At 43.5% G+C, this 27,255-nt stretch overlaps 1 protein-coding gene across 2 annotated transcripts in view; it reads right to left on the bottom strand.

The window, feature by feature from the left end:
• Positions 1–24,428, bottom strand: part of LOC137563920 (C-terminal-binding protein 2) — a 45,500-nt gene extending 21,072 nt beyond the window's left edge. Inside the window, exons 1-2 of one of the 2 annotated variants that reach the window (XM_068277024.1) lie at positions 24,351–24,428; positions 1,360–1,429 (exon numbers count right to left, since the gene is read on the bottom strand). In XM_068277024.1, the coding sequence (XP_068133125.1) occupies positions 1,360–1,408 (49 nt within the window). In that variant the 5' untranslated portion in view covers positions 1,409–1,429; positions 24,351–24,428. The remainder of the gene's footprint in view (positions 1–1,359; positions 1,430–24,350) is intronic. The other variant, XM_068277025.1, reaches the window with a different exon arrangement.
• Positions 24,429–27,255: the final 2,827 nt, after the last annotated feature.

Here is a 27,255-nt window from a genome sequence, read left to right as displayed (position 1 = left end):
AGCATGGGACAGACAGCTGCAAGGGGCTAGAGAAAGCCCCAGGTAAGTAAATCGGATTTCCTATAACTTTGCCTGATGATTCCTTTAAGCTGGAATGTTTTATTGTTTCAAGTGTTAAGGTGCATACACACATCAGACTATAGTCTTTGGAAAATGAAAGATCACAGACCAATCTTACCACCCTTCATGTAGTATGAGAGCCATACTCTACACAGTCTTTTCTATGGAGCTGAACTCCACATCAGAAAAAAAACTTTGCAAGATGCTGCACACACAGATGCTGTACAGACACAAAAGATCAGTATCTGCAAAAGATCTGTTCCTGCCAAAAATCCATTCCTGCAAATTGCAATGAAAGTCTATGAGATCTGCAGATCATCATACACACATGATTTAACTGACATTCATCTGCAGATCAAGCAGTCATCTGCAGATCTGAAAATCCATCCTGGTGGATCTGATCTGCAGATAAATGTCAGTTAAATCATGTGTGTATAATGATCTGCAGATCTCATAGACTATCATTGCAATTTGCAGGAATGGATTTTTGCAGGATCAGATCTTTTGCAGATACTGATCTGTTGCATGTGTACAGCATCTTTGTGTGCAGCATCTTGCAAAGATTTTTTTCTGATGTGGAGTTCAGCTCCATAGAAAAGACTGTGTAGAGTATGGCTCTCATACTACATGAATGGTGGTAAGATTGGTCTGTGATCTTTCATTTTCCAAAGACTATAGTCTGATGTGTGTACCCACCTTTAGTCTACCCAGCAAAGTTAATGGCTGCACTTGAGGACCAGAAACAATTAACAGCTTTACTTGGAGCCGAGGAGGGGTTAATGACTGCACTGCATAAAGTATTACTGCCATTAACCCCTCCTGTCCATTAAGTGCATCCAGTAACTCCTCCAGGTTCCCAAGTGCAGCAATTATTCACTCCCGTTCCTGCAGCCCAGTATCTTTCCCCTGCCCCTTTCCTTGATAATTGTTGTGGCAAAGACTTTCAGACACCATGGGTAAATTGCTGCAAATGGGAATGTCACAAATAGTACACATATTACTCAGTAGGCTCAGTGTTGCCTGCGACTCGTGTAGAAGTCGACCCCTATACTTTTATTTAGTGAGTCAGACCTATATTTCTAGACTTCTAGTTGAGTATATACAGTAGCTAAGAGGACCTTAGATCTCCTCAGGGCAGAAAAATCAGTTCAGCATTATACCAGCTTGACCTGGGGTCAGTGTCCTATCCATTTTACAGGTTCAGTTATCTGTCATAGACAAACTCTTTACAACACTGCTCAACATGGTACAACATAATCTGCAGGGTTATAACCCAACAAATTATGAACAATTTCTAACCCTCACAGATTCGGTCTAGGCGCTGTCTCTTCACTTTGTGTTTGTCCATGATTCTTGTCTTGAAAACCTACTGAAAAAAATGATACAAAGTGTAATTAATATTAATAGACACAAATTCCTCATTAGCAATACAACAGTATAACATTAAAAGTTGTACAGGTGGGCGTACATCAGGCGACTTGGCGGCTGATCGACCCTCCAATTTCATTATTACAATCAAATCGGATGAAAATCGGTGCCGCCAAGTGCAAGCCCGATCAACTATGCCACCAATTTTGGGCTGAAATTGATTGCAATAATCAGTTGGACATGCTGCCAGATGTCGGGTGCGCGGCGGTAATGGCGAGCAATATCGGGACGAGCGACTAACGGAGCGAAACCCCAAATGCTGTCCGTCCGTCCCCCCCCCCCCCCCGGCCCAGTGCACTATACATTACCTGCTGCTGCCCGTCGCTGCTTCCAGGTTGGCTCTACAACGCATCCCATGTGGTTGCCGGCATACACGTGTGCGCATGTGATGTCACACATGCCCCCACATTACTGTGGCAACCACATGGGGCGCGTGTATGTACGGAGGAGCCCGGAGCCAGCAGCGGAGGTGGGCAAGCAATATATAGTGCAGTGGGCGGGGGGATGTGGGGGGGGGGGGGTATGTGGCAGCACATTGACCATTAAGGGGGACAGCGTCAGCTCCACAAGGCTGAGTCCGGATCGATTTCAGCATGAAATCTAGGCCTGCGGTGTATAGGTAAGCTACAGGTCTCTCTCTGATCGGATTTGATCAGAGAGAGATTTGTCGCTTGGTTGATACGCCCATACATCATCTGATATATGGGCGCCTTAAGCAAAGGATAATTTCCAGGATAAATGCTGCTAAGGCTTATGAAAAACGGTTAATAGTACCCTACATTCATTATTCAGCCTTTTACATAGTCTGAAATAGAAACAATGCGCCATAATGTCTTTTTATAACTATATACTGAAAGTTTCCTAAATTCTATGTTTACCACCTCATCCCTACATAATAATTTTTTTTAAAAAAAAACAAGGTCAGTAACAGTAACAAGTTGACTGGTTCAAATCAAGCATGAGTAACAATGTTTAAAGGACTGCATGTCTGTAAATGGTCAACAGACTACTGTATTTAATATGGATGCTCAAGACTTGATTTTACTGTACAGAAAATTGCAAAACAATGGCATTTAGACATCCAGACTTAGCAGGCAGCTGCTTAACTACACATATTCATATTCCCTGAGCCACTCCTGACCCTTGGGGAAACGGTGAACAATTGTCTTAATTATGGGCAGGCTCAGAATAACAACTACCTGGTCCAGTGTCTTGCAAATTCCCGAGGGGAGCACTAGCAACATAACTGTCTCTATCACTTTTGTTCATAAAAAAATGAAATACTATCTCACTGGTAAATACATATTTGACGTGGAATAAAACAGAATTCTTGACATGTATTCTGAACATATGTAGGGGTAAAAATACTTACTGTCTTCTCCAATTTACCGTCCCTCTGTCCCGCAGATAAGACCAACGTGTCCCTTCCCTTCTGTGTGGTGAAAGTACAGGGAAGTCATGCAATGCTGTCATCCACTGTCACACAGGGGTGGTGTAAGGGTCACCGGTCTTGGCCAGTTTTGCCCCAATGCGGAGAACGTAAACATGATTACTTGGGAAGAAGGCAGGGAAAAGCAGCACACTGGATTCCAACACATCCTCAGCAAATAACTCAGGGTGTGGGTGTGTTTTTTTTTTTACATGTTAAAAAAGCCCTAGAGCCCAATATAAACTTGCATTTTAAAATGCAAGCATAATCCTGGCTGCTGTGCTTAGGGCTATGTCACATGAACAACTCAGCCACCAAAACAAGAAGTAGAAATCTCTTATTGCCGTTGCCAACAACCAGCTGCTAAAACTGGTGGCTAATAGCAACAGCCACTAGTTGCTATGGTAAACTATTCAGTGTTCTCCCCAGAATTTTTTCCCAGCCGGGTGGGGCAATATGAGAGAATGCAGGGCTGGTGCTTCTCTACACAACTATGCTTATAGCATAGGAGGAGGTGAGCCGATGACAGCTGGGTGCTCACCAAAACTAGCCGGGTGGAGCACCCGGCTAAAAGAGCCTGGGGAGAACACTGCTATTGCTGTAAGTCAGTTGCCTCTAATTCACCTCCTCTAAGGGTCATTTTACAAGAGACATTTCCCATGCTTGTGACTCAAACAAGACTGAAGTCAAAGATCAGCATGACAGCCGCCAGTCAAATGGCATATTTAGGGCTAGTACACACTGGGAGCGATTTTTCAGCGATTTGATGTTCACTGAGGATCAGCTAAATGCTGCTGCTAATGCAAGTCAATGGTAGTGTTCACACTGTAGCAATTGCCAGTGATTAGTGATTTGCCGATGGTGCATGCAGCAGTTTTGGAGCCTTTGCATTTCAATGTTATAGACTCACAAAACGCAATCACTCCTAAATCACTTTCCTGTACAGTGAAAAAACTGCTTTTTGCTGATCGCTGGCGATCAGCAAAACGCTACCAAAGGGCCCAGTGTGAACTAGCCCTAAAGCTGACCCTTTACTGAGAGAAATGAAGGCTGACATAGTTCATTTTAAACAATGGCCTCAATTCACTAAGATCATGCTGGCAAGAGAAAACTGACCTCCACACATCGATCTTGCTGTATTAATGTAGAGATAAGACAACTCTCTCACTGTGAAAACTTATCTCTTCAGTCCTAAACTGAGAGGGATATGGATGTTTCCTTTAACCACTTGCCGACCGCGCACTCATAACGCGCGGTGGCAAAGTGGGAGCTGCAGGACCAGCGACGCAGATCTGCGTCGCCGGCTGCAGGCTAATTAATCAGGAAGCAGCCACTCACGCGAGCGGCTCCTTCCTGTCATTTCACGGCGGGGGGCTCCGTGAATAGCCTGCGGGCCGCCGATCGCGTCTTGCAAGCTAAATCTAAAACACAAGCGGAAATAATCCGTCTTGTTTACATTTGTACAACGCTGCTAACAGTAGCAGCGTTGTACCAGATCAGCGATCCCCGGCCAATCAGCGGCCGGGGATCGCTGTCACATGACAGGCAGGAGCCTGTTAGAGGCTGCACAGGACAGATCCGTTCCTGTGCAGCCTCCGATCTCCGGGGAAGGGAGGGAGGAGAGGGAGAGGGGGAATCCTGCGGTGGAGGGGGCTTTGAGGTGCCCCCCCGCCAGCCACACAAAGGCAGGAGCGATCAGACCCCCCCAGCACATCATCCCCCTAGTGGGGAAAAAAGGGGGGCGATCTGGTCGCTCTGCCTGGTGTTTGATCTGTGCTGGGGGCTGTAGAGCCCACCCAGCACAGATCAGCGAAAACAGCGCTGGTCCTTAAGGGGGGGGTAAAGGCTCGGTCATCAAGTGGTTAAAGCAATACGAGTTACTTGTCAGTCCTGCTGAACGATTTGCTGCAGTAGTATCTGAATCTCCCACCTGAAACAAGCATGCAGCTAATCCAGTTCAGTCAGAGCACCTGATCTGCATGCTTGTTGAGGGGCTGTGGCTAAAAGCATTGGAGACACAGGGTCAGTAGGAGAGTTGGGAAACTGGTATTATTTTAAAAGGAAAAATACACATCCTTCTCAGTTTAGGTTTCCTTTAAGTTACCTCCTCTGTAGTTATTTTCACATGCAGTTACCGTAATTAACAGCATGTATTTAACTTTAGAAATCTGGAGTTATTTTAAGGATTGAAGAGCTAACTTTAGAGATCTCACCTTAACTTAAAGACAGAAGAGTTAAAGTGGACCCAAATTAAAAATACAAGATTTCAGAAATAAAATCTATTTTCTAAATTATAATAATAATAAATAGCAGCCTTTTTTCAGCTGCATGATGACACATAAAATATTTTACATTTATTGGAGTAACCACTCTCTTCCTTTCAAATTGCCGGAAAAAAATCCGGCAAACTGGTTGAGTAAATGGTGTCCGGCAATGGAGGAATTGCTAATGGCTGCCACCTGTATAACCCCAATTATGAATAGAGAAGGGTGAAAAGCATGCACTGAAATGCTCGTAGGTTTGAAGGAGTGTTCATTTATCTTTGTATGTGTCAGAGTGGTGCAACTAAATATTTTTAATTAAAAAAAATGTTTGGTTTGGGTCCACTTTAACTTTGGGTTTGCCTGAGGTAAATGGTTTCCTGACTACTACATGCCTTATCACCATGGTGATAACCCTAGAAACATTATTAAAGACAGGAGATAACCTTAGTGAACGAAGGCCAATGTCAGTTACTTGGCAGTCCTGTTGACCTTTCTGACTTCATTAGTGCCAGAATCACACACCTGAAACAAGCATGGGGTAGTAAAGTTTTGGAGACAGACAATAAGTAGAACAGCCAAGGAACTGACATGGTTGGAAAGGAAATAAATATGGAAGCCCCCATATTTCTGTCACCACATGGTCACTTTAAAACATGACAGCAATATGGCAGCCTGTGTATTCCTTTCAATGCAGAATGTTAACTCTTCACTAAATATAAACTTTATGAGAAGCTGTAAAGAAAAGTTAGCAAAGAGGAGAACAATCGGGCAAAAACAGCAGCTTATACGGACAGCTGAAATATACAGACAATTTAAGACGATACGTGGATTTGGCACATTTGGAGAAATTACTAGATGGCAATGTATAATGCAAGACCTTGCCAGAGAATAATGTGAATAGAGTGCTTCTATAGCTTCCATCACACAGTGGCTCGAGTGCAAAGAAACTATTACTATACCAAGTGCAGCTGAATACCAACTGCATATAATCTTCATCACATGCTGATCATTTTCTGTTCAGTCTAAGAATGTGTTGAGGAAAATGGGGGTCAGTCTCAGTTTACTTCTGACTGACAATGAGATTTTTATTTTAAATTACACACTGTTCAGTAAAATGTCCCTAATCTAGATCTTCATGTTTCGGGTCTCCTCCACACAACAAGCCAGTGGCCTCTGGGTGTTAACTTTCAAACACTAATTCACCTGCCTGGATATTTCAATTATACTGTAGTAAAAATAAATAGGGAATTATTGGAAACGTCAGTCACCTGACCTAGAGATCCTTCTAAAAAGCACAGACCTGGCTGTAGTGTGGGTGTTCCCCACCAAGCAAACAGCTCTCACTCTCAAGCTCCTCCTTGTGCTTTTGTCTTTTAGGGCTTGTTCACATAAGCAGCAGTGCACTCTCCTCAACCACGCTGCTTGACGCAGTAGAGTATGGGGTGGTGTGGTCACTTTCAAAGGAAATGAGTGGGTTTGCTTGACACCCATGGATCCGAATGTGGCTAGACCAGGCATGGGCAAACTTGGCCCTCCAGCTGTTAAGGAACTACAAGTCCCACAATGCATTGCAGGAGTCTGACAGCCAGTCACGACTCATAAAGGCAAATGCATTGTGGGACTTGTAGTTCCGTAACAGCTGGAGGGCCGAGTTTGCCCATGCCTGGGCTAGACAAATGTATTACACAGCACTGTACCACAGTCTGTGGTGTGAAGGGAAGCATCAGTTATGGGAATCCCTAGTGATAATGAAGAAGTACAGAGCGAGTGCACTGCATAGTGTGAACACGCTCTTACTTTTGTGCCCAGCACTGCAGTTCATCAGATTCTTTTTATGAGACTCTGTTGTAGCTGTATTGCTGGCCACTAAGAGTTCATCTCTCATTAGGGGAAAGAGGTAGGCAGGGTCAAGTGTTCTGTGACCACACAGAGAACCTGGCTGCTACCTAGGGCTGAACGATTTTCAGTTTTAAACCGAAAATCGTGATCATGCCCAAGACGATCTTCAGATCGTCAAAGCGGCGGTTTTCGCCGCTGCTACCTGTTTTTCCACTGGCTTCCTCCTCTGCTTCCGTCTCCTTCCACCAGTAAAGTTTACATTTCTCATGCCTCACCGCATTGCAATGCCGCTGGGTGAGCCGCAGTGGAGGCAGCGAGCGTTTCCTAGTAACGCTGGCCGTCAGGAAGTGATGTCACACTTCCTGGTACAGGCCCTGTGTTACTATGTGTACACTCTTCACCGTGGCTCACCGCGCGGCATTGCAATGCGGTGAGGCCAAATGAAATTGGAACTTTACTGAAGGAAGGGGCCAGGAGGAGAACAGGTATCAGCGGCAAGGGGGAAAACAGACAGCGATCTGGCTATATACACTAAGGAAGGGTGGGGGGATCTTGCTATATACACTAAGGAGGGAGGGATCTAACTATATACACTAACGGGGGGGGGGGGGGGGGTCACAGATCTGTCTATATACACTAGGGGGGGGGGGGGGGATTTGGATGGCTAACCTGTACTGCCACAACTGTACTGGCTAACCTGTACTGCGACACCTATGCTGGCTAACTTGTACTGCGACACCTATACACTGGCTAACCTGCATAACGTAAAGAACAAGAAACATGCCATGTAGAAACAAATGTCTTGTACAATACATTAGTCCAAGATGGCTCAAAACAAAACTGCACGATGGGAAATAATGCAAACTGGCGCCAAACGCTTTTCTGCGCAATAGCAGAAAAATGTTTAGCATTGGCTAAACGTGCTTTCGCCGGGCATCCCGCCAGCTGCTCATGTAAACCACCTATACACTGGCTAACCTGTACTGCAGCACCTGTACACTGGCTAACCTGTAGTGTGGCACCTATACTGGCTAATCTGTAGTGCGGTACCCATTCAGGCTAACCTGTACTGCGGTACCGATAGCTGGCTTACCTATATTGGTGCACCTTTAGCTAGCAAACCTTTCCTAGTGCACCTATAGTTGGCTAAATTATACTGGGGGCACCTATACGTGGCTACCTATACTGGGGGAACCCATACTCACCATCAGTGTGCCGATCCATCGTTGTCCATTGAAAATCGTGAAACAAAATAGCAATTTCTGGCAGAAATCGTGCAATTCAATTTGTTCCTAAAATCGTTCAGGCCTACTGCTACCTACTTACAACTCCTCCGTGACTACCTCCTGTAGATAATGATTAAGTAGGGGCAGGATTCTGGACAGCTTTCTGCCCAGTGAAATGGCCCTGTTGTCAACCGGAAGCAAAGCTACGGGATGCAACCAGGCAGTTACTTTCATATTCACCAGCATATGTGACATGCAGTCACCAGCATGCCCATGCGGGTCCCGAAATCCTGGTCACTAAAATTAAACTTATATAAACTGTGAGCTAAGGCCAGACCTTTCTCATCTGGTTAGTAAGGCTGCTCGTCAGAGGGTAATAGAGAGGCTTTTTGCACATCAAAGAGGGGGCTTATTAGTGGACTACTTTAACAAGTCTATTTCAGGGCTCATAATGGCACTTTGCCAGCAAAGGTAATATAAATACAGATACCTAGGAGCTGTATATTATGGAATGTAAGCAGAAGTAAGTGAACACAGCCCCACGTTTTATAGAGATGGAGACATTAGTACATCACATTGCGGACTATTAAAAGCCATTACATAATACTGTATCTCATCTCTTGCAGTAAGTTTAATAGTGACAGGAACATCTTATGCCAAGAGCTGACAGACTGATAAAGAAATCATGAGCCAATGAATATTTGCATCCATTTACAGGAGAGGAAAAAAAAATCTTATTTTTAGTCCAACAGCTTCTTGAATGTATCCAATCCCACCTGACATATTGTCAAAGTCCTATGTACAGTCTTTAGCACAAACATACTACACGCGTTCAAATTAAACTTATAAGATGATAAATTGTATGTGTAGTATGGGTAATACATAGAACATAAGTAGCAAAGAAAAGTGTCATATTGTTTTCCAATACAGGGAGAGTAAAAAAAAATAATAAAAAAAAACACTGGTTATCTATGCAAAAGAGCTCCTCTGAGCTAGTCTAACTTGATCCAACTCAGGATCAAATCCTGTTAAAATTGCGGCTATTTTGCCACGATTTAAAGGGAAGGTCCAAGCAAAATAAAAAAATGAGTTTCACTTACCTGGGGCTTCTACCAGCCCCATGCAGCCATCCTGTACCCTCGTAGTCACTCACTGCTGCTCCAGTCCCCCTCTGGCAGCTTGCCGACCTCGGAGGTCGGCAGGCCACATTGCGTACATTTTTACGCATTCCCGCTAGTGCAGGAACATTAACACATACATTTTTACGCGTTACTGGTGCAACACGGAAAAATTTGCGCATTGAACTAGTAACGCGTAAAAATGTATGTGTTGCTGCACTAGCGTGAATGCGTAAAAATGTACGCAATGCGGCTCCAAGGTCGGCAAGCTGCCAGCGGGGGACTGGAGCAGCAGTGAGTGACTACAAGGGTACAGGATGGCTGCATGGGGCTGGTAGAAGCCCCAGGTAAGTGAAACTCATTTTTTTATTTTGCCTGGACCTTCCCTTTAAAGAGACACTGAAGCGAAAAAAAAAATATGATATAGTGAATTGGTTGTGTACTATGAATAATTACTAGAAGATTAGCAGCAAAGAAAATATTCTCATACTTTTATTTTCAGGTATATAGTGTTTTTTCTAACATTGCATCATTCTATAATATGTGCAGATTACACAACACTCAGCATTCAAAATGAGTCTTTCAGAGCAGTCTGTGAAGTAATGACCTCTCCTCTAGCAGAGGAAAAGTAAATAGTCCAGGAACAGTTGAGATAATAAAAGTCAGATAACAGCCCTCTCTACGACTAACTTAAGGTGGCCATACACTGGCCCGATTTGCGGCCGTTTCGACAGCAGATTCGATCCTGGGATGGAATCTGCTGCCAATCGTTCGCGCTAAACGCACCCGCCGATCCGATTTCCTCCCGAAATCGGACCGGTCCGTCGATCGCGCCGTGCGGGAAATTACCCTCGATCGCCCGCGGGTAGGGAGCGCGTCGCTAGCGGCGGCCGATCCGATCAGGTATACATTACCTGACGCTGGCTCCCGGGCGTCTTCTCCGCGCTGCACCCGCTCCATCCCGGCGCTTCCTATCACTGCAGTGACCAGGAAGTTCAAATAGAGGGCACTAGGAAGCGCCGGGATGGAGTGGGTGCAGCGTGGAGAAGATGCGGAGAAGATGCCCGGGAGCCAGTGTCAGGTAATGTATGCGCGCGGGGGGGGGGGGGGGGGGGACAGGCGGCAGCGGCGGCTCCACAGATTGTGATCGGTTTTAGGCTGAAATCGATTCACAATCTGTTTGCAGTAAAGGCAGCCATACGATCCTTCTCTGATCAGATTCGATCAGATAGGGATCTGTCAGCTGGTCGATCTAATGGCAAATCGACCAGTGTATGGCTACCTTTAGTCGGAGAGCTTAATGGCTTGTTTGCATAGAGATAACAACTGGAGTTTCTCAACTCTTCCTGTACTGGAAACAATTACACTGATGTATCTGATCTTAATGTTTTATTTCTTAGCTGTGCTACACATACAAATCATAATATCATCATTTTTTTTCGCTTCAGTGTCTCTTTAAATGCCAATAGGAGTTTTTTTTTTCTTTTTTTTTAATGAGAACAGATTAAAAAACGCTCGGCGGTGTGTCTCTGCCTTCAGTACTGTTTTATGAAGAGCTTAAACAGCTAAGAAACAGCGAGAGGCCTAGTTCACACCAAAAATTGCTAGTGCTTAGTGATTTTTAAAAGTGATTCTCAAATGAATGTGCTTTTTTGCACATTCATCCAAGCTGACTTGCTCCAACGAATGCTACATGCTCCAAATTTGCGATTAAAAATAAATCAATCCCAATGCTGCTGTGAGAACAGCCTCATAGAGTCACAGTAGCCAAGTGCTTTCAAAGCTCTCAAAAGCGCACTTTTGGCCCATATGCAATTCACTTTTTCACCTGAGTTTTCTCCTAGGAGATAATTTTTTCAACTTCGATTTAAAATAACTTTAAAATTTTACAATGGAAAAAGTACCAAAAAGTAGGTGGAAAAGTACCGTCAAACTAAATTTGAGTATTTGTTTGCTTGTTGGTGGTTTAAAAGGCATTTTATTTACAAGTTGTGAAAATATCACTCAGGAGAAAACTCAGGTGAAAAAGTGAATTGCATATGGGCAATGGTCAGAAAAATACAGTAACTGAAAATAAAAATGAGACTTTTCTTTGCTACTAATATGCTCTATTATTGTACTATACGTTTATTTTTGCTTCAAAATTGCTTTAAGAAGTAAATGTCGCTCTACATTAAAAAGTGATCCTTTGAAAAGGTGGTCAATTAACAGTTAATGTAAGAGAGGGCCAAGAAAGCTGGCACTCCAATGGTCAGAGGGAATGCAGTTTTACTCCATTATAAGGCTCCCTGCATACTGCAAATCAATTTTGCGATTCCGATTCCATTTCAGATTTTCACTGAATGCAATCAACAGGAAAACGGAGGAAAAAACGCAGCATGCAGTAACAATTAAATATCGGAATCATATGTAAAAACAGACTACAAATCGGAATCGCATGCAGTGTGCAGGGAGCCTAATACACGTTTCCCCCACAACAGACAACATCCATTAAATGCCTTAACAGAAGGGTCCTGGTGGCCCTAAAACATTGGCTGCTCTTGTGTAATGGTTTAAATTGACATAATTTCTACCCACTGCATTGCTGGCTGTCTTGGACTTTTACCTTAGAAATTGCCTCATCCAGCCATGGAGTCTCTCCTGCCTTTACTTACTGCAGCTAAAATAAAGGATCAGCGTACCTTATGGCTACTTTACCCTGAATCAGATGCAGTGAGGTTTAGTGCAACACAACTGCTGCACAGCGCAAATAAAGGCAATGTCTATGCTTCTCTATGGGTCAGTTTACATCTATGCATTTTATATGAAAGCTTTTTCTCAATACACTCCTGCATGCAATGGGTTTGATTCACTAAGACAAATAGCATGCCTTATCAAAGTTAACACATCTTATCAGAGTAGCATAGCAAGGGCTACAAAAGCGCAGGGGCTCAGGGCAGGACAAGTGGATTGCCAATTAGCAGGCATAAGATCGTAGCGCTCGCTATGCTACTCTGATAAGGCATGTTAACTTTGATAGGGCATGCTATTTGTCTTAGTGAATCAAACCCCATGTATGATTTTTATGCACGGTCGGTGTAAACCAGTCCTTAGTCTGCTAACAAACGTGGGTTAAACAAAGTAAGTTCTGTACAAAGATCTGTAAAATTTACCAAGTATGCACATCCAAAGAATCTGTCTTGAAATCAGAGGAGTAACAATTCTGTGGTGATAAAGAAGCCAGCAACAACTGGTCGTTCAACACAAATTGCATCCCCAGCTCCCCAAACGATCATCATTATGTGTAAGCTTATAGCATGTTTGGGGACTATTGAGAAACATCCATTTAAAAGCCAACATCTCACTGTAATCTGACACGCACAGATAATGGTGGGCACATCTGTGGTGTTTTAATTAACTGAAAAGACAACCCGAAGTCAGAGTGATATGGAGGCTGCCATATTTGTTTCCTTTTATACAATGCAAATTGCCTGGCTGTCCTGCTGATCCTCTGCCTCCAATACTTTTAGGGCCAGTTCACATGGGCTTCTCTTTGGCGTCTTGTCTAAGGAAGGGATTGCACTTGCATCTGCGAGAATAGCAAACAATTCCCCGAAAGCGGTTTGCCGCATAATAGTGCGTTTTGCAAAGTGTTTTAACTTTTTTTTTTGCAATAGCCATTGATTTCATTGCAAAACAGCATGCGTTGTGCGGGATAGTGCAGGTTGCATCTTTGTTTGTGGAACTGCATATGCCTGCGGAAAACACACAGGCACTATAGACTATCATTATATGCAATTCCACATGTGTTTTTTTGTATGCGGCAAAATGTTGTGGATTTGTGACTAGTATCTAGATCCTTTTTTGCATACCTACAGGCAGGGCTGTGGAGTCGGTCCAAAAATCCACCGACTCCGACTCCTCAGTTTAGGATTCCACCGACTCCGACTCCACGACTCCGACACCTCTAATTTGCATATTACAATTTTGTTGATTAAAAGTATGTAACATGAAATTTGTCTCTTAACTGCCAACGCTTAGGAATTTTACAAGACAACTGAAGTGAGAAGGATATGTAGACTACTATATTTATTCCCTTTAGACTAAAACTAGTCCTTGGTAAGAGTACTTGTAAAAGGTACAAACCGGAACAAAGAACATCTATCAGGCCCTAGGCAATGTAAGTGTGGGTACATGTAAGAATGATGTGCAGGTACTCTGCAGGGGAATGAGGAGATTATGGGTGACAGACAACCCCTCTGTGTTCAATGTGCACATCATTCTCAGTGGATTCCCTGCAGCTCTGTGGGGAGTGCATATGCAGAGTATAGTACTACTGTGTAACAAAGTAAACCTGAGACAGATAAAATTAAAATTTTATACATACCTGGGGCTTCCTCCAGCCGCCTTCAGGATAATCAGTCCCTCGTTGTCCTCCTCCACCACCTGGATCTTCTGCTATGAGTCCAGGTACTTGAGCCAGTCGGGCATAGTGCGCATGCACACACTCCGCCGCCAGGAGCATACTACACCTGTGCAGCACTATTGCGCAGGTGCAGAATGTTCCTGGCTGTGGGAGCGGCATGCGGCCGGACAGCGCTGACTGGCTGAATTACCAGTACTCATATCAGAAGATCCGGGTGGTGGAGGACAGCGAGGGACTGATTAGCCTGAAGGGGGCTGGAGGAAGCCCCAGGTATTTATAAAACTTTACTTTTCATCCGTCTCAGGTACCCTTTAATTTGTAGTCACCAAACCAAATTTTAACAACATATCAAATTATTTGATTTCATCAGCAAAGGGAGTGCATACATTTGCATAAATCAGCATCAGTGCAGAATTATTTCCATCTCATTGACAATCTGTATTAGTGACACAGCTACACATCAGGCTTTATTCTTACAGCATAGATGTTATTTAGTATATATAAGAGATTCCTGTGTACACATCATATATACAGTCACAATCAGATATGTATGGCCTTAAAAGTACAGGGACTGCTTTATTGAAGCAGCACAAGTAACTAATTTTGATTGGTTTATTTCATTTTTGTGGACTAAGCACAGCTTTTACTGTATATATACTGTATATATACATTATTTTTAATGACTATTATCTGAGAAATAGAACATTTTATCATATTTTCTATTTTAATTACAGTTACAAATTAATTAGGAGTCGGAGTCGGTGCATTTTTTCCCGACTCCGACTCCAGGCACCCAAAATTGCCCGACTCCACAGCCCTGCCTACAGGTTATTACACCAAACATAGAAATTCAGGCTTTGATAAACATTTCACAGGTTCTTCCAGCAAGACAAAAACAAACAAAAAAAAACACCTTACAAAGATGGTCTCAGCAGCGTCTGGGGGCTTTTAGACATCACAGTAAATACAGCATATGTAACAAAGAAAAAAACTCTAATATGTATATATACATATACACAGACACAAACACAGAGTTACACACGCACGCACGCACGCACGCACGCACACACACACACACACACCTAAAGGATTATTAGGAACACCATACTAATATGGTATTTGACCCCCTTTCGTCTTCAGAACTGCCTTAATTCTACGTGGCATTGACTCAACAAGGTGCTGAAAGCATTCTTTAGAAATGTTGCCCCATATTGATAGGATAGCATCTTGCAGTTGATGGAGATTTGTGTGATGCACATCCAGGGCACAAAGCTCCCGTTCCATCACATCCAAAGATGCTCTATTGGGTTGAGATCTGGTGACTGTGGGGGCCATTTTAGTACAGTGAACTCATTGTCATGTTCAAGAAACCAATTAGAAATGATTCGAGCTTTGTGACATGGTGCATTATCCTACTGGAAGTAGCCATCAGAGGATGAGTACATGGTGGTCATGAAGGGATGGACGTAGTCAGAAACAATGCTCAGGTAGCCTGTGGCATTTAAATGATGCCCAATTGGCACTAAGGGGCCTAAAGTGTGAAAAGAATACATCCCCCACACCATTACACCACCACCAGCAGCCTGCACAGTGGTAACAAGGCATGATGGATCCATGTTCTCAATCTGTTTACGCCAAATGCTGACTATCGAGACTCATCAGACCAGTCAACATTTTTCCAGTCTTCAACTGTCCAATTTTGGTGAGCTTGTGCAAATTGTAGCCTCTTTTTCCTATTTGTACTGGAGATGAGTGGAACCCGGTGGGGTCTTCTGCTGTTGTAACCCATCCGTCTCAAGGTTGTGCATGTTGTGGCTTCACAAATGCTTTGCTGCATACCTCGGTTGCAACGAGTGGTTATTTCAGTCAACGTTGCTCTTCTATCAGCTTGAATTAGTCGGCCAATTCTCCTCTGACCTCTAGCATCAACAAGGCATTTTCGCCCACAGGACTGCTGTATACTGGATGTTTTTTCCCTTTTCACACTATTCTTTGTAAACCCTACGAACGGTTGTGCGTGAAAATCCCAGTAATTGAGCAGATTGTGAAATACTCAGAGATAATTGCATTAACCCTTTCCACTTGGAGTTCTTTCCTTCTGCTCGGAGTTTTTTTTTCAGGAATGCACTCTCCCTCTTACTCTCTCTCCCATTTTAACATGGAACATAACATAGTAACATGGTATATCTTATTTTAAAGAACACATTATAACGTTTAATTGAATACCTTATTTGGACAGTTTGGCATCTTATATTGGCTAGTAGCAGAGAAGAAAGCAAAGGTATGGTACTTTTTAAAACAATTTCCTGGGTGTAATCCTGGCCTGCGTGAGCAAGTTTCGGAATAATATGTGGTTTTATGCCTGCCACCCGATGTCTTCATGTCACTACACACAATGCAATCTTTGGTATTTTGATTGGGCATTAGAGCAATTAAATGCTGGCTACTATTTACACTCTCCTCCACGTCCATTGCATAGGATGCCATTGATTCTCTATGCAACTTTGCAAGAAATCTGCAAAAAGGAATCAGCAAGGAATCAGTATGGAATCTGAAAGAAATTTTCAAAAAACTGCAAGGAAAATGCAATGAAATTTCATTGCATTTGTCACTTCCTGGATAGCGCTGATCGTGCACTTCCGGTTCGGGGCAGGGGGTACCACCAGTGTGGGCATGTAATCTTACGTGCCCTCTACATATGGGGACAGAGATCGGGGTGTTCAGGGGCCTGATGCGCCGCAAACCGCCGCTGCAGAAATGTCCCGCATAGCGGGACATACGAGTGCAACGCGGAATTCGTGATGTCCGAGCACAAAGGGTTAATGAGAAATTGAACAGGTGTTCCTGTTAATCCTTTAGGTGAGTGGTATGCATACATACATACATACATACAGGTATACATACACACACAGTCATAATTATAAAATGTTATCCCTTTGTGTAGTAAAATATGCAGCGGGTGACTTCAGAAGTCTAGCCATGGCAGTAAGGAAAATAGAAACAGGAGTTCTCATGTCTGTCCACGTTTGTTTCATTTAAAAAGAACCTCCAGTTTCATAATAAAACTGCCATGAACAGACTAAAGCAGCCCATACACTCAGCCGATTTTCTGGCCGATCGATCGATCAATCGATTGCAAATCGGTTGGCCAATCGACCGATCGACGGCCGATTTCGATGGATTTCCATCGAACTTGCAGGGTGGAAAATTTAGGTCGATCTGATGAGATTGCTTATCAGTTTGCATTGGCCTTAATGGAAATCTGATGGAAAAAAAATGCCATCAGATCGAATTTCAATAGATTTCAAACTGAAATCTATTGGAATTCTATCCTGGTAAAAAATGTTCTAAAAACGCATCAGATAGATCATCAGATGCATTTCTTATCTATCTGCTGCCAATCTGACGAGTGTATGGGCACCTTAACGCTACACGTGCGGTACGCAAGGTAACATGAAAGTCTATCAGTATTAAACTCTGACATAATATACAGTAAAAATGTGTTTTCTTCGTTTTATAACCCATACAGTTATCATATTTGCTTTTGTGAATAAAGGTGCCCATACACTCGTCAGATTGGCAGCAGATAGATAAGAAATGCATCTGATGATCTATCTGATGCGTTTTTAGAACATTTTTTACCAGGATAGAATTCCAATAGATTTCAGTTTGAAATCTATTGAAATTCGATCTGATGGCATTTTTTTGCCATCAGATTTCCATTAAGGCCAATGCAAACTGATAAGCAATCTCATCAGATCAACCTAAATTTTCCACCCTGCAAGTTCGGTGGAAATCCATCGAAATCGATTGAAATCGGCCGTCGATCGGTCGATTGGCCAACCGATTTATCGATCGATCGGGATCGATCGGTCGGCCAGAAAATCGGCTGAGTGTATGGGCTGCTTAAGTATTATTCATTTAGAAATTACGAGTTCCCAAAGCACAGTTTAATTTGCTCTGAAAGCTGCCATTGCATTTTATTCATAACGGGTGTATTTATATTGTAATGTACCCAGTAATGATTTCTGAGCAATGTATCAGTTCTGGATACATTAGAAGCCCTTTCTGCAGTCAGGGAATGTTTACATTCCTCTCTGCTACAATTAAGTAAACACAAGATAATGTTATCACCAGTTTGGATGAGGATCTCCCTTCAGGGAGCCTTCTATTGAAAAAGTAAGTCCTGTGTTTTAACCCTTTGAATGCTGTTCTGCTAAAAAAAAAAAAAAAAAAAAGGAATTGTGGTAGTATATTAAATGCTGTAAATGATCTTTTAGAGCAAAGAATAAATGCTGGGTTTTATACCACTTTAACGTTACCGTTCACATTAGATGAAGCATTCCCAAACATTATGATGTAACGCCTCCAGTAACATTTAATCGCACAACACAAGTGATTTCCTGTCAAATTAATTAGTACTAGTGCTGCTGATTAGTGCCAAAACGCAACTTCACACCGTCAGCATCGAACTTGTACACAAAACTGGGTTTCGTGCACGTGTTAGCTAGCGGGAAAGAGCCCTTAGTGATTTATTATGTTGTGTTATAAGCAGGGCTGTGGAGTCGGTACACAAATCTTCCGACTCCAACTCCTCAGTTTATGAAACCACGACTCCGACTCCGGGTACCCAAAATGGCACCAACTCCTCGACTCCGACTCCTTAGTCTAATACTTAACAGGACTGTGGATTTTGTACAAAAATAATCCGACTCCTCAGTTTATGAAATCAACGACTCCAACTCCGAGTGCCCAAAATTGCCACGACTCCGACTCCTCAGCCCTGGTTATAAGCGTTAATGTTAACTTTTGCCTGCCTCAGGTACGTGAGGTTAGTTTTTTTCAATATTATTCAGCTCTTATCTAGACACATCTTGAACTTTTCATCTGTTTCCTGCTCTCACAATGGTTTTTCTCTGCCACACAGGAGTTGTATGACCTCTAAATTCCTCTGGCTAGCAAGGAACAATTGGTACATCTGCTCTTAAATGGTCTTTAGATGTTACACACACGTAAATGGTCATACAAGAGTGGACTTTGCAAGACATTACTAGATGCTAATCTACTTTGTATGGGTACCATAAATGATCATACTCAAAGTACAATCACGTTATCAAGACAGAAAGATGAATGATCTTGATTGCAGTGAGAAAAATTGTTACAGCCAATTCCTAATTTTGGGACACATTCCACTTGAGAAATTATGATTAGCCAAATCACAATCGCAGGACATGCAGCATTTTGGGAGCGTTTCCATTCTAATGAATTGTATAGAATAGAAGCAGGGAAATCGTTCCCAAAAATCGCTCGCAAAGCGCTACCACTAATCACTAGCCATAGCACTTTGTAGTGGGTCCCAGGCCTTAAGGTGGCCACACACACGATACAATAAAATGATCCGATTTTACAGTAATTCGATAAGTTTAGATTTCCCGAAAAATCAAAAGCTTTTTTTTTTTTTTTTTCTCATTCGATAAAAGTTGATCGGGAGTCCTGGATTTTTCTGATCAATTTCTAAGAAAATTGAATGGTGTGTGATAGATTGCCAGTTTATTAATATACAGTGGAGGAAATAATTATTTGACCCCTCACTGATTTTGTAAGTTTGTCCAATGAAAAGAAATGAAGTCTCAGAACAGTATCATTTCAATGGTAGGTTTATTTTAACAGTGGCAGATAGCACATCAAAAGTAAAATCGAAAAAATAACCTTAAATAAAAGATAGCAACTGATTTGCATTTCATTGAGTAAAATAAGTTTTTGAACTCCTACCAACCATTAAGAGTTCTGGCTCCCACAGAGTGGTTAGACACTTCTACTCAATTAGTCACCCTCATTAAGGACACCTGCCTTAACTAGTCACCTGTATAAAAGACACCTGTCCACAGAATCAATCAATAGTTAGTGAATGACCTCAAATTAGCAGGGACCACAGTCACCAAGAAAACCATTGGAAACACATTACACCGCAATGGATTAAAATCCTGCAGGGCTCGCAAGGTCCCCCTGCTCAAGAAGGCACATGTGCAGGCCCGTCTGAAGTTTGCCAATGAACACCTGAATGATTCTGTGAGTGACTGGGAGAAGGTGCTGTGGTCTGATGAGACCAAAATAGAGCTCTTTGGCATTAACTCAACTCGCTGTGTTTGGAGGAAGAAAAATGCTGCCTATGACCCCCAAAACACCGTCCCCACCGTCAGGCATGGGGGGTGGAAACATTTTGCTTTGGGGGTGTTTTTCTGCTAAGGGCACAGGACAACTTAATCGCATTAACGGGAAAATGGACGGAGCCATGTATCGTGTAATCCTGAACGACAACCTCCTTCCCTCTGCCAGGAAACTGAAAATGGGTCGTGGATGGGTGTTCCAGCACGACGATGACCCAAAACATACAGCAAAGGCAACAAAGGAGTGGCTCAAGAAGAAGCACATTAAGGTCATGGAGTGGCCTAGTCAGTCTCCGGACCTTAATCCAATAGAAAACCTATGGAGGGAGCTCAAGCTCAGAGTTGCACAGAGACAGCCTCGAAACATTAGGGATTTAGAGATGATCTGCAAAGAGGAGTGGACCAACATTCCTCCTAAAATGTGTGCAAACTTGGTCATCAATTACAAGAAATGTTTGACCTCTGTGCTTGCAAACAAGGGTTTTTCCACTAAGTATTAAGTCTTTTATTGTTAGAGGGTTCAAAAACTTATTTCACTCAATGAAATGCAAATCAGTTGCTATCTTTTATTTAAGGTTATTTTTTCGATTTTCCTTTTGATGTGCTATCTGCCACTGTTAAAATAAACCATTGAAATGATACTGTTCTGAGACTTTTCATTTCTTTGTCATTGGACAAACTTACAAAATCAGTGAGGGGTCAAATAATTATTTCCTCCACTGTACACCCAAGAAATTTTCTCAGAGTTTCCAATCATTTTTATCATAATCGGATAAAAATTGAACATAGGTGTGTGTGGTACATTGGTCAGATTTTTGAAATGTTATAACAGTCAGAGACATTGAATGCAATTCTTGAATTGAACAGATATTTAAAAAATTGTATGGTGTGTGGCCACCTTAAAGGCCCATACACACGTCGGATTTTTCTGAACGACGGGTCGTTTGAACGTCCCTTCGTTCAGTCGTTCGCACGCGGAATCAGACGTGTGTACGGACTATCGTTCGCATGATAAGACTGGTTTCCAACCAGTCTTATCACCCGAACGATAGTCTGTACACACGTCGGATTTGACGTACGAACGACTGAACGACGGAACGTTCAAATGACGGGTCGTTCGCAAAAATCCGACGTGTATGGGCCTTTAGTGTGACCAGAGTTATACTTTTAAGTCAATTTTCAGGTAAAGACTTTACGAAACTAATGAGTCCCTCTCTCATTTCTGCTACACTAGCACTATAGCTATAAGGCTAGGTTCACAGTGGGACGTTGCTGTATATCAGGAACACAACTGATCTAAAAAGTTGTACCAAGCATTGCGCGACCTTTAGGTGGCATACAGTCAATTAAAAGTATGCTTCACTGCCTTGGTTAATGTTATGCATGCAGTGCATTGGGATACTGTAATGTGTTGGATCCCAATGCACCGCATGCACTGTGAACATTTCATGAACTTACTATTGTAGTGAGACCTTCTGCATTTAGGTGCCCCAACAAAGCCATGCCGCAAAGTCCCAATGCTGAGAAATGGACATAATTAGCTTAATTTCATTTGTAGACAGAGGCCGTCATGTGACCCCTGCTCCGCGGAGGAGGCCGCGGCTGCACAGTCCGCACCGACGCGAGTGCGGCTGCGCAGCTCTAGGGCCTCCCTCCCCGATCCACGCTACGTAGCGTGGATTGGGGAGGGAGGCCCTAAAGCTGCGCAGCCGCACTCGCGTCGGTGCGGACTGCGCAGCCGCGGCCTCCTCCGGCGGCCATATTTGAGGAGGCAGGAGAGCCCGGGCTGGGGGGGGGGGTTGGGGTCTGGCCGGGGGGAAGACAAGCAGCGGGGACCCGGCGGAGCTGCACGGAGGGCGCGGATGACGTCCTCCGTGCCTTCAAACGGCATGCAGGTAGAGACCTTTTTTTTTAGGATTTGGGCTCGTAAGTCCTTTAAGTGGACCTGAACTCTTGCACAGGATAGAAGCAAATCATAGATAAATGCACCCTGTATGTATTTAGAGGGTTTAGCCTGTCTTATTCCCACTTATCCGTAACACAGGGCGTTAACCCTATGTGTGCTTCCATGAAAGCAGGGTGTAGACACTTTTAGATCTTTTAGAGCCTAGAGGAAGTTATGAGTTCAGGTCTACTTTAAGGACTTTGCCTATGACAAAGTAGACCAAGGTATGAATCTCCCTAGTGTGCCCTAGTGGCTGCAGCTCTGGCGCTTTGAGTCCACCAGGAGAAAAGCACAATATAAATGTTCTGTGTCTTGTCTTGAGTAGGCAGTATTTGCTTTCACCCCTGCTGCTACTGTTTCGTGGTTGGAGCTACTAAACTTTCTCCAACATGATAAACAATTTTGCTAAACAATAATGAAGTAGTAGCGCTGTGGCTTGCATTCTGGGACTTAATTTTGTTACACAAAATGTATTAAAGGTCAGTTAACCAATACACTGCTCCAGCCACTGAAGGCACTATAGTGCCACATAGATTACTGTGCATATTGTCAACAAATATAGAAACCCTGTACTTTACTTCTCTATAGAATTTCCAGGCCTCCCATTGGTCCCTGCAAATCCCTATCGGCTATCCATTTCTGCTTTAACAGCACCAACCATGGTGTAAATGCATTCTATTCCACAACATGTAAATGCACAGACTTTGGACCAGATCTGTATTGTATTTGCACTAACCAAAAATAACAGAACAGAGTTTGCTATACTTGGGGGACGTGATTAATGCTGGGAATACATGGCTGGATTCTGAGCCATTAAGATGGTTAGATAGATAATTTCCGTCATGTCCCATCATGGTTCGATCGTGTTGCCGCTCGATTCACCATTGAACTGAATTGAAAAGATAACAAAAACGAGCGGAAGATAAAAGAATCAAGCGGGCAAAACGATCGTACGCAGAATCGAGCACCAGAATCAGCCCATGTATTACCAGCATTAGTAACGCAGCTGAACTGCTCACATACAAAAGCCCTTTAACATGGAGATGAGAAATAAATTCAAACATGTTAATTTTCACTGAATAGACACTGAGCCAAACTCAGTAGCTGTCCATCAATTAATCAGCAGTTACAGGCTGGATTTAATCCCCTCATCAGCCCAATGGAGATGTGAAAGATTGTATAATGTATGGAGCTAATATAGTTTATGGGACCCAGGTGGAAACTTCATATTCTACTAAAGTGTATAAATTCAGCTAAGGTGATTGGGTAGAAAGCACCCTTTTGAACTGCTAGGTTTCAGATATGTTGTAGTAAACAACGTTCACACTATTCGGCCAATCACAGTGCTTTGTGCTGTAGAGGGGGCTGTGATTGGAGAACTGTTCCCTATGAGGTTCCCTGCTGACTCCCCTTAACAAACAGCACTGGAAACCTCATAAGGAAAAATTCTCCAATCACAGCACCCACTACAGCACGAAGCGCTGTGATTGGCGGAATAGTATAGGCATAGTTTACAACATTTCTGAAAGCTAGCAGCTCCAGAGGCTGCTGTCCACTCAATCACATTAGCTGAATTTCCCTATGAGGTTTCCTGCTGGGTCCCCTAAAGTAGACTAGTGCCAAATGTATTGCTCATCTCCATTCACATGTACATAATCTGTAGTGTAGTGAATATCGCTTTGTGCACATTTTTACTGTGCCTGTATGTGTGCAGGAAGTAGAAGGTGCATTCATGAGAACAGCATAAATATAAGAAAACAATCAGACCTAATCTATAACTCAGGTGGGTTACAAAACTTGTGTACATATTATACAGACTGCAATACAATGGAGTGGGAGAGGTGTTATCAATAGAAGATTATATGCCATTATTAAAAGTACTATTGTGCAGAAAGCAGTTTAGAACTGATTTAATGCATTCATAAGTACACTATTCCATTAAAATACGTCAGAGCCCTGAAATGAAGCAGCAGAACCGAAGATCTATTGCTATCTGTATATAGGAGCAAAGTGGAGGCAGTAGAGACCAATGGAAGTATCACTAGTATGGAGCACTATAGTCCCACTACAGGATTCTGCATGCAGGGAGGTTAGGCGTTACAATCTGTCTTCCATAATGAATGACTGTAAAAGGACAGCCCTGCAGTGTGTATGTTGCTGCTAGCATCCCACATACAGCACTGGCCCTCTGTATAATGCAGAAGGTCCTGCACACAATACAGGGCAGTACTGTCAGAGGGACGCACACACTATGCGCCATTCTTGCAATACATGAGCATATGGCAGGGCGGCAGATGTGCCGGGAGCCCAGAGCTGCTCCACCACCCGGTGTACACACTACAATGAGCGGACAGCTCGGGGGGAGGGGCGCCACTGGCGGACGCCGTACGTGATCTGCAGCCATAGAGTTCCCATGAGTAGCACACATGCCCTGCTGGCCCGTCCCGGTGCCCCCCAGCTCCTCCTCACCTTCTCCTCCCCACCGGACCCGTCGCGCTCTCAGCAGCGGCTCACACAGGAAACAGGAAGTGACTCCAAGGGATGCCATCGAGCTTAGAACGGGCAGGAGAGTCCTCTGTTGCTTCCTAGGCATAGCGTCACCAGCAGGTCACAGTCAGGCAACACATGTATTCTAATCCACCACCGCCTCCTGACAAGGGGTTGCGTTATTGCATTATAGCTATAGCTATTATTCGCTGTCCTTATGTTGGAAGTGCAGGGTCAGAAAAATTCATTTGTTACCCACCACCAGGATTTTATAAAGCATAGCGTAGGAACCTAAAAACTCCACGATCGAACTCTGCTTCCCATGCCCATTCTTTCCTGGAAATAAGACAGATTACTATATTTATATATATTTTTTTATTTTTGCTCTAACTCAAAGGATGGGTTATGCATACCTCACAGTCCCAACTTTTTGAGATAACAAGCATAGCTCCCAACTGTCCCTCTTTTGGAGGGACAGTCCCTCTTTCAAGACTCATGTAAAGCTTTATGTAAATGTATGTATTTTTCTACTGAAAATGAGTTCGACTCTGAACTTCCTATCCTTTAAATTGATATATTTCTTATTTTCAAATGTTAATATGAAGGCAAAAGAACCAGGGTAGAAAGGACCAGTGGGCATCCGCAGCGTAGGGCAAGAGGGGTTGAAACCCCCAGCCAAACAAACCAGCAGACACGTATCTTCAGGGGTACATGCATGGCTCAGGCACCATTCCTGCCCCTGTCCTGTGCCTGTCCTGTGCCTGTCCTGTGCCTGTGCCACCACCTTGTGTCCACCTGCATATCATGTAACAGGCAGCATCACACAGACCTCCGATCAGCCGACAACCAGTGAGAAGCAAGCGTTTGTACCTTGCGGACACCGCACCGATATGCGGAAGTGAAGTCATGTGTCACTCCCGTATTTGCAGCAGAGTGTCCACAGGGAGTACCATACACCCGCTTCTCAGTGGTCGCCAGCTGATCAGAGATCTGAGTGACACTGCCTGTTACATGATTTAGGCAGCGGGGATGGGACACAGCAGGTGGGCAGGAGTGATCTGAGGTCTAATATGATGGTGAGTGAGGTGGGAGTCCATGTCACTACCTAAAGCTGGGGGGCACCTGTCACCACCTAAACTGGGGAAAGTCCATCACTAAACTTTGGGGGGCACCTGTCACCAGCACCTGGGTGGAAGGCACTCACAATCTAATCCCTAGTCCTAGTCTTATTTATGTCCTACCATTGCTAAGTTCATTCAAATTTGGCTCCACCTGGTCCATGGCCATGCCCATTTTTCGGCCTTGCACGTGCCCCCATCCCCTAAGAAAAAATTTCTACGGAAGCGCATGCCAGTGTGGTTTGAATCAGATCTGGTTCATCCACAAGGCAATTCTAGGCAGTTGCTTAGGACCTGGAGAGAGTCTAGGGGCCTAGTAGATGTTAGCCCCCACCCAGGCTAGGTTCACAGAAAGCCATTGTGGTGCTGCGTTATAAAGTCTCATAACGCAGCTTACCGCAATGCAATTAAAAGACGTTCACATTATAACATTAGCGTTACATTGTCACGTGCAGCGTTATGGTAACACACTGCTGCAGTGCGCTACCTCTAAAAACATATGTTAGCAGGGACAGGAAAGCATACTTTTCATTAACTGTATGTTTTACTGTACCTACCTTATGCACCGGTAACGCAGCATTAATCTGCGTTACCACTTTTTTTGTTGTATTGTGCATTGCAACTTTACAACAACGCAACGTCCCACTGTGAACCTAACCCAAATCCTATTTTAAAAAGCCAGGTGATCATCAGCAGTGGGCAAAAACTGCTATCTTGCCTAGGTCCCCATTTCATCTTAAAGGATAACTGAAGCGAGAGGGATAAAGGAGCTGCATTATTTATTTCCTTTTAAGCAAAACTAATTGCTTGGGAGCCATGCTGATCTAATACTAACCTGACCTCTAATACTTTTAACCATAGACCCCGAACAAGCATGCAGCAGATCAGGTGACAAAATTTGCTTCATGCGGGTTCCTGGTGTTGTTAACCCACAGGACACAGGAAAGGACAGCACAGTAGAGACTTTTAAAAAAGCAGTACTGAGGGATTTAGAGACATTTCAGGTTAGGAATCAAAAAGGTATGTATGGGATGACACGAGAGATCAGTGATTTGGCTAATGATAAAGATTTGGTATGCAAACCAGCGGATAAGGGGGGAGGGGTGGTCATTATGAGTGGGGATTATTATAAGACAGAGATGGGAAGAATAGTAGGGGATAGGGATACTTATGGAATGCTTGGGGGCAACCCCACAAGTACATTTAAGAACAAATTGAAGGACATATTGCTTGCTGGAGAGAAGGAGTGCATCATAAGCACTCAAGAGTTTAAATACATTCTACCTACAGTATCTAGAGTACCTGTCATATATTTCAATCCTAAAATGCATAAGGATCAGGTTAATCCACCAGGAAGACCCATTGTCAGTGGGGTGGGTTCACTAACGCAAGGAGTGGGAGAATATATTGACACCTTCCTTCAAGAAGAGGTGGCAAAGCTGCCAAACTTGTTGCGGGACACCAAACATTTACTACAAATTATGGAGGGGGTCAGCGTGGGGGATGGCGATTGGTTGGTGACGGCCAATGTGTCGTCTCTATGAACCGTCATCCCCCACGACAAAGGAATCCAAACAGTCCAAGACTCTTTGGTGGCAGGATCGAACCTACATATGAAACAAATAGAGTTCATAATGGAATTGCTGAAATTTTCGCTTAAACAGAATTACTTCTGGTACGATGGGGAATATTATATACAGCTACAAGGATGTGCCATGGGGGCGAAATTTGCCCCCAGTGTGGCCAATATTTATATGGGCAAATGGGAG

The sequence above is a fragment of the Hyperolius riggenbachi genome, chromosome 3 (assembly GCF_040937935.1).
Source record: "Hyperolius riggenbachi isolate aHypRig1 chromosome 3, aHypRig1.pri, whole genome shotgun sequence".
Classification (NCBI taxonomy): Eukaryota; Metazoa; Chordata; class Amphibia; order Anura; family Hyperoliidae; genus Hyperolius; species Hyperolius riggenbachi.
Note: the sequence above shows the minus strand (reverse complement) of the source record. Positions and strands in the feature narration are given on the sequence as shown.